The 13,005-nt window shown below is 49.0% G+C and overlaps 1 protein-coding gene across 14 annotated transcripts in view; it reads left to right on the top strand.

Moving 5' to 3' along the window:
• Nucleotides 1–13,005, top strand: part of CUX1 (cut like homeobox 1) — a 470,808-nt gene that overhangs the window by 811 nt on the left and 456,992 nt on the right. For 4 of the 14 annotated variants that reach the window (XM_032255078.1, XM_032255074.1, XM_032255072.1 and 1 more), the window contains exon 1: nucleotides 382–1,167. The exons of 6 other annotated variants lie outside the window; for them this stretch is intronic. In XM_032255078.1, the coding sequence (XP_032110969.1) occupies nucleotides 835–1,167 (333 nt within the window). In that variant the 5' untranslated portion in view covers nucleotides 382–834. Of the gene's footprint in view, nucleotides 1–379; nucleotides 1,168–13,005 lie in introns of those variants that run through there. 4 more of the 14 variants (XM_032255073.1, XM_032255077.1, XM_032255081.1 and 1 more) reach the window with 4 other exon arrangements.

The raw sequence follows: 13,005 nt of genomic DNA, 5'->3' as shown, positions 1-13,005 counted from the left end.
GGAGCTGGCGGCGGGGGGCGGGCGGCGGCGGGCGCCGGGAGGGGGCCGCGGCCCGGTGGTGGCGCCCGCCCGCCAGCTCGCCCCGCGCCCCCGGCCCGCCGTATTCCCGGGGAAAGTTTGTGGGGAGTTGCTGCGGGGGGTGAAGCGCCTGCCTCTCCAGGAGGAGCCGCCGCCACTGCCGCCGGCGCGGCGGAGCTGGGGCTGGTGGCGCTGTGGTGCCGCCGGCTCGGGGGAGGGTCAGAGCAGCCACCGGTGGCGGCGGCGGCGCGGCCCGGCTCCGGCCAGGCGGGCTGGTGGCCGGGCGGGCGCCCGCGCTCCCTACCCCGGGCCGGCCCCGGCCGTTGTCCCCGGCTGTCACCGGACCTGGCCGCGCCGCCGCTCCGGCACCCGGCGCGTGGCTCCCGGCGCGGACCCCCGGGTTTGTTTACGTCCCGGGGAGCGCCCTGGGGCCCCCAGCGCACCTCGCGTCTGCCCCGCTCTTTTGTGTGCCTGTGTTGGTGGCGGGGACCTGCCCCTCGGTGACCGGGGACCCCCGCGGGGGCGCTTTGGGGAAACTTGGCGAGGGGCGGCAGGGGTGCCCGGCGCGCGGTGCCTCTGGGTCGCGGTGTCCCGGACCGCCGGGTGCGGGCAGGGACGAAGGAGGTTGCAACTTTCCCCGAGCGCAGGCCCGGCGCTGTTTCCCCGGGTGCCCAGGCGGGGGACGCTGCCTCCCCACCGCCGGTGCGGGCGGCGAAAGCCGCGCGCCAGGGGGCTCCGGCGGCCCCCGGTGACCTGCGACTCCAGCTCCCTTCCTGGCCTCCCCGCGGGGCTTCTGCCCTCTCTGCAGGGCCCACCATGGAGCGCGCGGCGGGTGCGCTCGAAGATGCCTTCTCCGGCCGGGTTCTCGAAAGCAGAGCCGCGGGGGCCCGTTGGGATCTTACCGTACCGGGCGGTGGTCCGCGCTCGGAGTCCCGGGCGCCGCGCGGGGACAGTGCCGGGGCTCCCCGGCCGGCGCCCGAGCCGCCGCCGCTGTGCCCAGGGGGCGAGTGCCCGCCTGCCACCCCCCGCCCGGAGGAGCCGCGCGCCCTTAGGGTCCGCCCCGCACGTGCCAGCTCGGCGCCCGCGGCGCCCGGACAGCCCCGGGACTCTGCCAGGTGGATGTTGTGCGTAGCCGGAGCCAAGTTGAAGGTGAGCTGCTTGTGGGCCAGAAGCCCCGAGACTGCAGGCGCGAGGGGAACCGGGGATATGTGTGTGTGTGTGTTGGGGGGGCGGGTGCCTGGGTCCCGCGGCTTAGAATGGCCCAGGGCGGCCTGGCACTCTCGGAGGGATAGGAGGTTTCCGCAAGGCCCCTGGGGAACCGCTACTGCTCCGGCTGCTAAGGTGTGCTTGAAGGTAAACTTGGCTGAACTTTCTTAACCTGGAGGACTGACTGATGACAGTAACCTACAGCATTACCTTTGGGAGCAAAGCAGCTGAACTCGAGATGCAGGCTTGTATGAAACGAAGCGGGTTGGATTAAAACATATTTAAATAGAATCTGACAACTTTAATTGTATATGCGTTTTTTCTGCTCTTGCCTACGTAAGAACGATAAAGCCGAGTCATAGTCGTTATGAAATTTCCTGAAATTTCTCGCTTAACTAGGAAGAAGACTATGCGAAATATGTATTTCCGATAAGATTAAAACTTAAAGGAGTCTGAGTATTTATTGACTAAAATAGATTACTCCAAAGTGTCTATTGTGTAAATTAGATTCCTGGATGTAATGAACACAGCCCAATGGCATTTTTGATAAATTGGTCTACCTTGTTTTAGTAAAAATAGCTCCCTTTTACCATAATTTAATTCCTGTGCTTACTGTAAAACCCGTTGTAGAGTTTTAAAGAGACAAACCTTATTATTTTTTCCCTCTTGTCTTCCTAAATATGACATTGTTAGCTTAATATCAATGGAGTTTCTTTTTTTGAGCACCCTGGCAAAACTGCCTGGAAAATGGATTTGGTTTCTAGAGTTACTAGATTTGAAGAACTCTGTAAACGGGACTGTCCCCCATATTAGCTACTTCTTCAGGGGTTCAGAGCTCCAGGATTCCACGGAAAGTTTCCACGTTTACTTGCACTTTCTTCTTAATATCTATAAGTAGGAAACAAAACCAAACCCGAAAACAAAATCCCTTATCTGAACGTCGTTCCTCTTTCACTGAGCACTCCTTTGCTTTTGGTGTTTGCTAACGGTTTGGCCTTAGATGATTTCCTATGGGTTTGCAAACTTCGATTGAATATGGAATGTCAAAGTTCAAGTCTAAGGCCAATCTGGTTCTTTCTCTGGTCCCTGAGGAGGCCTTTGGAGTGGTGTCTGGCTAATTCCCACCGACAGTCGGTGAGCCAATAGGAGACAGTTTGAGAGAGAATTCATTAGTTTCAGATTCTTTTCATCTTTCCAGACCTCTTTATACTGAGATCGGGTTGCCACCTGGGGGTAAAGAGGCTGAGTGGTCTCAGCAGAGACAAATCCAGCTTGGAGATGTCAGCTGGTCCAGGTGAGATTGGGCAGCTCTGGAGCTCTGCAGCCACCCAGTGAGCCAGGGTGGCCAGGTTCTTCTCCCTCGGCTTCCTGCGTCTTGAAGCTGCCGCCTTGGCACAGGAGTGAGGGCTCAGGAAGAGAGTTTCTGAAGATTGTGTTTTATTCTGTTTCCTTTTGACTCTCAAAGGCTCGTGGTATGGAAGTTTCAGTGCTGTGGCATTGCTAAGACTAGTTGGACAAGTTTTTTTATCCTGTCTCAGACTTGTAAAAGCCAGGGTTTTCTTTTTAAATAAGAAAAGCACCGTTGCATAAATTTGTCTTTTAAATACATATTTGAAAAGAGGATGCTTACTAAGACAAGCTCGTGGCACTCTGTATGTCCGTGGCGTTTTGAACGCTTTGGGATGGGGCCTGCCAGTGACTGCCTTCCCACATGGTGACCAGCTTTCCCCTTTAAGCATCCTCTGAACAAGTCAGCTTTCAAAGTTGCCTTCTTTTTCAGAATCAAAAATCAATTTCAGTTTTGCTGAAAGTCCGTTTTCTGATGGCTTTTTCCCGTGTTGTGGAAATGTGTATGTTACTGGCTGTCCAGTACTGCTCGCCATAATAAGTATATTATTTTAACTAAAATGTCCCACCTAGTACCCTTTATAAAATAACGATTCAAGAAATTACACTGCTGCTGCTCCTGTTTTTGTTTTCTTGGTTCTTTTAATATGGGTGTCTTTGAGGTTGGATGAGGGAAGGGGTCATTGGCAGTTGATTTAAGTTTTTTTCTATGTGAAACTCTTTTCTTCCTTAAAGGTGCAAGTTGGTGAAGGGATAGCGTTATTGCAACAACTCCTGGTGCGGCTGAGTCCACAGAGACCCCTTTGACCACAGTGTCAGTTTCTTGTGTCTTCTGTGGGTAGTTAGCCAACCTGAGAAAGTTGAAAGGGCCAAATAGTCCGATACCTTTAGGAATGATTCTCTCCTAATCCACTGAGGTAACGTTTAATATGCAGTCTGGTGAAGTGTGCTGAGCTTAAGACCTTTAATGGCTATTTTAAGTCTCCTGTTGCTGTACAATTAAGACAAACCCCATCAGGGTTTATAGGGTATCTGCAGAAACAATAGTTTGTGCTCTCTGATTCCCCTCGGGGTCTACCTGTAGCAGTGAACAATCAAAACCGGTCCTGAGGCTGAACCCACTCTCGGTGTCTTAGGGGAGAAAACAAGGCTGGAAGTAGAAAAATCTACTTTCGTTTCAGCTCCTCTGTAATGCTCCAGGAACGTCTGTTTGTAGTGAAATGTAGGAAGGACACATTTGTTAGGGGAAAACTTGTAAATTTCGTAAACACAGAGATTCACCGTATGAAGAATCCTACAGAGGTAGGTTAAATTCCTACTGGTGCTTTTTCCATTTCAAATAGTTTACACATTTGTCGCATGTAAATTTCACAGCCGGCTCTATCTGACCAATTATAACACAAATGCTACAAAAGGCAACTCTAACCATTATTCGGATATATGGGATAGTGAGTTATTGTAGAAATCACTTAAGACCTATTTAAAATTACTGAATATATAACTTTAAAAAATAGAATTGCTCTCCCCATGAAAAGCGACTTCTGTTAGTAATTGTCAGAGACAGAAATTTGTCTGTCTTGCCCTTCTGTTTTGTCTGAAGCCCGGAGTTATCGCTGCAGAGAGAGAGTTTTGGTTTCCACTCAAATTTCCCTGCCTCCGATTGTTTAAACCAGACCCTTAATCTTATTTTAACGTATTTAAAATGTTCAAAAAACCCGGAAGAATTGTTTTGTGTAAGTAGCAAGCGAATGTAGCTTAAACACTCAAGCAATTCTGGTATCTAATTGGAAACAGGTGGAATTCTTGGAATCCCATGTTTGAGTCTTTTTATAGCAAAGCCCAGGGACACTTTTCACTTACAGCCATTCGTTTTGTCGAAGCTATTTGAAGAGGGGCCCCACAGCCTCTCCTTATGTCCCACTGTTACTTACCTGGACGAAGCAGTCATGCTGGGCGTTTTAGGAACTGGATACTTGTGAATGTCTAGATGCCGAGAGAAGTGTGTGTGTGTGTGTGTGTGTGTGTGTGTGTGTGTGTGTGTGCAGATAATGGAGTGAAAAGGGAATCTAATGGCATAGTTAGACAAGCGATTGAAAAACAGCATTATTATGACTTTTATAGCAAAGAATTTGTGAATTCATTTGTGACTTCTGACCTGATGAACCCTTGACTGACCTGAGCATGTAGGTCCATTTTATTATACCCTGATAATGATTTAGAATTCAGAGAGAAGATATTCCACCCCCCTCCCCCCAAAAAAAGCATACGCTTAAGAGATATAAACTCCACCAGCAACCAAAAGAGTATTAACTTGGTGAGGGGGATATTTTCATACAATATTAATGGCAGGGCCCTCGGAATTGACTGTGTCACTTGATCCATCCTAGTTTTCAAGGTGTGGTCTTGAAAAGCAGTCGATTGCCCTGGTTTTGGGATGTGTTTCGAAACCAAGTTTTTGTTGTGTGTAGGTGCTGGATTTTGACAGCTAAGGTTTTGAGCGAGCAGTTTTAGATTCGCTGAGCTGTAATCGGCCCTGCTTCTCAGTTGTCTTCTGAGAAGGTTGATGGAGGAGAGCTGTCTTTGGCGGGGATGGAGGTGTCCCTACAAGAAGTGACTCGGGACTGAGGGGAACCTGTGCTGTTCCCCTAATTTATGCTGTGCCCGAAACAGCTTTTGAAGCACCTGGCTTGCAACTTAAAAGATTTTTTAAAAGTGTTTGTGCTGCCCTGTTCAGGTATGACACAGCGAGGGGTGAACCACTCTTTTTGAAAGACGTCTAAGGCCGTGTGCGGCGACTCACATCTGTAATCCCAGCACTTTGGGAGGCTGAGGTGGTCAGATCACTTGAGGTCAGGAGTTTGAGACTAGCCTGGCCAACATGGTGAAACCTCATCTCTACTAAAAATACAAAAATTTGCCGAGCGTGGTGGTGCGTGTTCATAATCCCAGCTACTCAGGAGGCTGAGGCACAAGAATTGCTTGAGCCCGGGAGGTGGAGGTTGCAGTGAGCTGAGATTGAATGACTGCACTGCAGCCTGGGTGACACAGCAAGAATCTGTCTCAGGAAAAAAAAAATAAAGACATCTAATTTGTTGCAAAACCATCAAGAACCTTCCCTTTAAAAAGCTAACACCTCTCTAATAAAAATAATTTTACTTCTGTTGTAATTAAATTCAGAGAGGATGGTGTTAGTGCACAAAATAAAGATTTCAGTTTCTTTATTTTAATCCAAAGGCATTTCCTTACTGCAGGAGACCCAGGACCGTTGGCAGAAGTTTTGTGTTGATTAGAGCCCCGGGCCATGGGAAGCCCAGGTAGGGTGGCCACGGGATTCATTGCCCAATCCCTGGCTTCCTGCACAAGCAGGATTGGTACAGATCCCACCCATAGGGGTCTTCCTACACAGGGAAACATAATCACACAGGTGACTGGAACAGAGCCAAGGATGGCAGTGTTCCTCCCAGGGATTTACTAACACTGCCAGCAACTCAAGAAGTAGCTAGCCAGGAGTTTCACAGTCAGTAAAACTGACTAGGTTCTGCTTCCTTTCATGAAATCCTTTGTGAAAATGAGCCCAATAAGGGGCCCAAACCTTTATAAGCACAAGACCCGCCAGAGTGGACTGGGCCCGGGCTGACTCGATCAACCACGCTTGAAATCTTGGATGGTCTTGATCGTGTGTGATTGATGCAGTTAACGAAGGAGGAAATTAACAGAGCTTACTCTGAAACACCAGGGAAGTGGCTTGTTCTTTCTTCGAGTGACTTTGAGTGGATACCGGCACACTGCCTGTTTTCTTACAGATACCTTTCTATTGCGCTGTGTTTATTCATTAAGGAAATGAAGTGAACATTTTTTTAAAAAAGTGAACCATGGGTTGTGAGGTGTTCCGAGTTTGGTTAAGAGAAAAACAAATTGACAAATTAGCTCTTTCTTAAGCGAATATTGCAAAATAGTGAGAAATAGAATGCCTGTCTTACCATCATTAAAAATTTATCTGGGTGTTGACAGCTTTTGTTGAATATAAGACATTCAGATCCTGTCCACCCAGCAAAAAACCAAACCAAAAAACAAAATGCAACACAAAAGCTTCTTAACTTTTCCCCCCAAAAGCAAGACCGTTTTTCTTAAACTGGGGCTTTCTTCCTCATGAATTGCTATGATTTTGTTTTCTCTAACATAGTTTTATGTCTGTAAGACAGAATGAATATCAACTCGTTATTTTATTTTATTTTATTTTTTGAGATATGGTCTCATTCTGTCACCCATCCTGGCATGCAGGGTGAAAACTCTGCTCACTGAAACCTCCACCCACCAGGTTCAAGTGATTCTCCTGCCTCAGCCCCCCCAGTAGCTGGGATTACAGGTGCACGCCACCATGCCCAGCTCATTTTTGTGTTTTTAGTAGAGACAGGGTTTCACCACGTTGGCCAGGCTGGTTTCAAACTCATGACCTCCAGCAGTCCACCCACCTCGGCCTCCCAAAGTGCTGGGATTACAGGTGTGAGCCACTGCACCCGGCCTCCACTCTTTTTAGACACCTTTGTTCTGTTGTCGTTTTGGGCCTGTAAGTTTCTCTGGCTTATTGCCACTTTCCTCTCCTGTTTCTAGGGAAGAAATGGTTATTTAGATAAAAACAGTTTGATAAAAGGTAGCAGATAATACCCAAGGTAAATGTTTGTCTTGAAGAGCCTGAAGCTGTGAGAACACTGGTAAAGCCGTGGGCTGCGGTGGGTGAGGGAAGGCCCGGCTCGGAGCCACCCTCAGCCTCCGGGTGCCAGCTGGGGCCCTTGGCGTCAGGACTGCCTGTCACTTCTCGCCCTTCTCCTGCCCTGCCAAGCCTGTCCCCTCCTGTGTTGTGACAACTGTTTTTTTTTTGTTTGTTTGTTTTGTCTTTTTTTTTTTTTTTTTAATAAAAGAGTAATTTGTACAGCTCCATTATTTTGAGATTCTTGGAAGAAAGATACTATGTAAATGAAAATTAAAAATAAAATTCTCCCTGGAGGGAATCGTATACATGTAATTTTTTGATGAGGTTCGGAAAAGACTTTTGTTCCCCCTGTGGAACTGGGAACATTCTGTGGCTCCTGTCACCATCTCTGTCACTCTGAAAAGTGTGACAGATAATGGTCAAACACGTTATTTTCTTTTTACCACAGTGCTCGACCCAGAACTTGAACCCATGCAGTCCTGGATCCAGTGAACTATTTCTGTGGCACACGGTTCTGCTCTGACCTCACCGAGAGCATGCATAGCAACCGCCTGGAGAACACCAACCTTTCACAAGGAAAAGGGCTGGAGTCCCCAACATATAGAGATTACAGCTAAAATTACGACCAGGGCTGTAAATCAAATCCCGTCTTCCCTTCCTGTTCACACAGCAGAGATGTTGTTAGTCGTACAGGTTTGAGACAGAAAATTGAGAGCAGCGGAGCATGTGTTTAAACCAGTGTAGAAACATTCATTTACCAGAATTGCTTTATTTTGGCCGTATCTCAGCTCGTTTCTTACACAGTAATGCGTGCTGTCTCGTCACTCAGCCAAGTGGGAGACAAGTTCAGGTTTGGAGTCAGGTTTCTGCTCCTTCGGGGATCCAGGAGCCTGCAGCTACCAGTGAGCCTGGAGGACCATGAGGTGGCCGGGGCCCTTGGAAAAGAGCTATGCTACGGAATCATAAAACCACCACCCAGAGCTGGCCATCCCAGAGGGAAGGCTCGGTCACCTGTTCCCTTCCACCTGGTCCTCAGCCCTGGTCCCACAGTTTGTCAGCATTGATCTGGCACTGGGAGAGGAAGGACATTGCCAGTTATGGTTGAATGTCGTTGTCAGGGGAGTAAGAAGTAGTTTGCGATTGTTTTACGTGGCTCTGTGTTGGTATATAATTATGCTGTCATCTTAAAATGGCCTGATACCTTAATGAAATGTGTGTGTGTGTGTGTGTTTGCAATTAGTTTTGGGGGCTGCTTATTGTATGTGAGAGCCAAGTCTTTCTAACACACAAGAGCTGACTGCATCGTCATTTACCTGTTTCAAAACTGCCCATTTGAAACAGGTCACAGTCCCTTATAAATGCGGCTGCCAGATTAATCTTCCCGAACCATTGATTTCATCATGCCATCCCTCTCCTTAAACATCCACGGTGGCCCACTTAGACGCAGAGTGGAGACCACATTCCTTGAGGTAGCAGACAGAGTTCCTGATGGTCCCTTCTGCCCCACCTAAACCTTTTCCGTCCCAGCTAGAATGACTCCAGAATCTTGCTTATTTGGGGAAGCTCCCTCCTCCTCCCTCTGTACATCTGAACTTCCAGCCTATCTCAGAATCTTTTTAATTTTTTTTTTTTTAAATTTTTTGAGGAAGGGTCTTGCTCTGTTGCCCCAGCTGGAGTGCAGTGGTAAGATCATAGCTCACTGAAGCTTTGACCTGCTGGGTTCAACTGACCGCCGTGCCTCCCCCCTGCCTCAGCCTCTCGAGTAGCTGGGACCACAGGCATACACCATCACATCTGGCTGATTTTTCTGATTTTTGTAGAGACGGGGTTTCTCCATGTTCCCAGGCTGGTTTCGAACTCCTGGACTCCAGTGATCCTCCTTCCTTGGCTTCCTAAAGTGCCGGGATTACATTTGTGAACCACCACCACGCCCAGCCTTCAAGCCTATTTCATGCATTCCTTTTTCCTTCGCCCCTGTGTGCCCAGCAGCAGTGATGGAGACTTAGAATAGCAGTGGCTTCCCGCCTAGAGGGGCGGGCAGGACCGGAAGCTTGAGGCTGTGATGGCGCTGTGTGTCTGAGCCTTCGGGAAGTATGCAGGAAGGGATTGGGAGGTGGGTGGGGGAGTGGGCAGGGGTGCCCACTGAGTTGAGTGTCCTTGGGGAGGTGTGGGAGGGAGGCTTTCCAGCAGAACAGTGGTGGGGTGGCCAGGGATTTCTAGGGCTCCCCTCTGAGCTTGGGTTCTGTCCCTCTGCCCTGATCATCCCTTGGGTACCCACCACTGCGTCTGCCACACAGGCCCTTGCTCTCCACCATGTGTGTCCGATTTAGGACTTGTTCAGCTGATTAAGAATGCAAACTTAGTTATTTTCTTTTAACAAGCAGATTGTATTAAAATGGCTGTGTTTCTAAAGCTCCTGATGGCACACCTATGGAAAAGATGTTTCTTTTTCAGTCCATTAATTATCCTTCCTTGCAAAGTAACTTAAGTGTTATTTTCAGTCCTATTAATTATCTTTCTTTACAAAGTAACGTGTTGGCTAAAATATGCTTGACCCTTGACCCTTGAACAACATGGGGGTTAGGGGCAGATTCCTTCACAGCCCCCGGTTCCCCCTCCCCCATCACCTGCCCCCGCCCCTGCCCCTGCCGCCTGCACAGTAAAAAAATCCACATACAACTTTTTTCCTCCCTCTTCTTTCTTCCTTTCCTTTCCTTTCCCTCCCTCCCTCCCTCCCTTCCTTCCTTTTTCTTTCTTTCTTTTTTTTCTTCTTTCCTTCTTTTTCTTCCTTTCCTTTCTCTTTTCCTTTTCTTTCTCTCTCTCTCTTCTCTTTCTTTTTTTCTCTTTTCTTTCTCTCTTTCTCTCCTTCCTTCCTTCCCTTTCCTTTTCTTTCTATTATTTTCTTTTTTCTTTTCAGACAGGGTCTCACTCTGTCACCCTGGCTAGAGTGCAGTGACAAGACCCTAGTAGACTGCAGCCTGGACCTCCTGGGCTCAAGCAATTCTCCCACCTCAGCCTACCAGTAGCTGGTGCTACAGACACTCACCAGCACGACTGGCTAATTTTTAAATGTTTTTATAGAGACAGGGTCTTGCTTTATTGCTCAGGCTGGTCTTGAGGTCCTGGGCTCAAATAATCCTCCTGTCCCAGCCTCCTAAAGTGCTGAGATTATAGGCATGAGCCACCACACCCACACAGAACTTTTGATTCCCCAAAAACTTAATTACTAATAGCCTACCGATGATGGAAAGCCTTACCAATAACATAAACAGCTGCTTGATTTAACGTGTATTTTGTATGTTATATGTATGATATACTGTTTTCTTAGAATGAAGTAAGCTAGAGAAAAGAAAATGTTATTAAGAAAATCATAGGCCGGGCGCGGTGGCTCACGCCTGTAATCCCAGCACTTTGGGAGGCCGAGGCGGGTGGATCACGAGGTCAAGAGATCGAGACCATCCTGGTCAACATGGTGAAACCCCATCTCTACTAAAACTACAAAAAATTAGCTGGGCATGGTGGCATATGCCTGTAATCCCAGCTACTCAGGAGGCTGAGGCAGGAGAATTGCCTGAACCCAGGAGGCGGAGGTTGCGGTGAGCCGAGATCGTGCCATTGCACTCCAGCCTGGGTAACAAGAGCGAAACTCCGTCTCAAAAAAAAAAAAAAAAAAAAAAAGAAAATCATAAAGAAGAGAGAATATATTTACTAATTAGAAGGTAGGAGTGGGTCATCAGAAAGGTCTTCTCTTAGCCTTCACACTGAGGAGACTGAGGAGGAAGAGGAGGGGTTGGCCTCACTGTTTCAGCCTGGTGGAGGCAGAAGGGGTGGAACAGGTCGGGGGAGAGTCAGGAGAAGCAGGCCCACTCGGTATAACTTTATTTTTTGGGGTGAAATCACCCAGGCCTGAGTGCAGTGGTGCGATCTCGGCTCACTGCAATCTCCACCTCCCTGGTTTGAGTGATTCTCTTGCCTCAGCCTCCTGAGTAGCTGGTACTATAGGTGCCCGTCACCATGCCCAGCTAATTTTTGTAATTTTAGTAGAGACGGGGTTTCATCACATTGGCCAGGTTGGTCTCAGAATTCCTGACCTCTGATGATCCACTCACCTCAGCCTCCTAAAGTGCTGGGATGACAGGCGTGAGCCACTGTGCCCAGCCCCACTTTTGTTATGGAAAAAAAAATCTGTGCCCATGTGGCCCTACAGAGTTCAAACCTGTGTTGTTCAAAAGTCTGCTATATGTATAATTGTACTTGTGGCACATAGAACACAAAAAGATCCACATTTTTAAAAACAGGATCGGGCAGAACGGTTCTTTGACAGAAATTTGTTCTTCGACTCTCCTGACAGCCTGAATGGGAGGAAACTTCCCCAGATGAACGGACGGGGAAAGTGCATGTTGTAGTTCTCAAAACCCAACAAATGTAGGAGAAACCCAGCAGCAAGAAACACGGAGGTTTGGGTGTCAGTATTGGAGGAATGTCTCACGTCTGCCTTGTCCCCCAAACCCTGTCCCATGGGCCTGGCCTATGTCTGAGCAAAGGCATGCCCCATTCCGGGTTGGCCCCATTTCAGATCAGTGGCCTTCACAGGCCCGCGGGCTTTGCGGCCTCCTCGTTTAGTCAAAGAAAGTACCTAGGATATTTTTGTAGAGGTGACGTCACTGTCTGGCTGCTGGAGCATTTGCTTGGATTTGGGAAGTGAGGGCTGGGCGAGGAGGGCTTAGAGAGGCAGGATGCCCAGGTCCGGTGCGGGTGGCTGATGTGGGGTGGGCTTGGCGTCTGCAGGGACAGTGTGGAGGGAGAGGAGCCACCCCAGGCAGGGGGAGGGGGTGTACCCTCTTTGGGATATGGGGGATTTGGGGACTGGTGGGAGGGAATTCCAGGGTATGAGCTCCTGGGGAAAAGGAGGCTTTAAGCTCAGTGGAGAGGTGAGTCGTGAAGTCTGGAAGATGGGTTGAAATCTGGAGTTTGAAGCCTGGGGAGGATTTTGTTGGAGTTTTGGCTGGTGCTTGAGAGTTTTGCATCATTTGGGGCAGGGTGGGGTACAGAATTAATTTGAACTGGCACAGCACCCCTTTGTCTTGACTTTCCCCATTCTGGAGTGAGGACGGCTTGATGTTTCAGTAAAAGGAGTAGCAGAGAGAGAGAATGTTGCTTGTCGGATTGCATCCTATGTACCGTACCCAGTTTTCCATCCACTGGTGACAAGTGGATGTAAAACTAACAGTAATCATTTACTAATAGTAATCATTGCACTAATGGTAATCATTTTCTGGGAACGGGCGGTGGGTGGGCCCGGGCTTAGGCTCTTGGTTTATTTCATGTTATTTGCATGGCAGCTCTATGGAGCTGCATCCCCACCGTAGGTGAGAGGCCTGGAGTTGGGGGTTTATCCCTGCCGTGGCTGAGCTCCAGGGGGGCTTTTCCTCCCGACCCCGCCATTCCCTAGACAACCCTCAGCCAAAGCAGTGGGGTCATCCAGGGACTTAGAAAGGACCTCTTCTCAGGGGCTGCCCGAAATGAGCTTGGCTGGGTCTAGGTCACTTATCAGTGAGCAGCTGGGGATGGAAATGGGGCCTGGGTGGGTGGGCTTGAGGCCTCGGGAAGGCCTGGCTGGAGCCTTGCCCTGGCCGGAGACTTCAAACTCAGCCCTGCAGAGAAGGGTCATCTGATGACAGAATCACGGCTCCCCCGCCATTCTGGTCGGCAAACTTCATCTG

Source organism: Sapajus apella, unplaced genomic scaffold (genome assembly GCF_009761245.1).
Source record: "Sapajus apella isolate SASKATOON/1434 unplaced genomic scaffold, GSC_monkey_1.0 scaffold88, whole genome shotgun sequence".
Taxonomy (NCBI): Eukaryota; Metazoa; Chordata; class Mammalia; order Primates; family Cebidae; genus Sapajus; species Sapajus apella.
The sequence above is the reverse complement of the archived record's forward strand: the minus strand, read 5'-3'. Positions and strand labels throughout refer to the sequence as shown.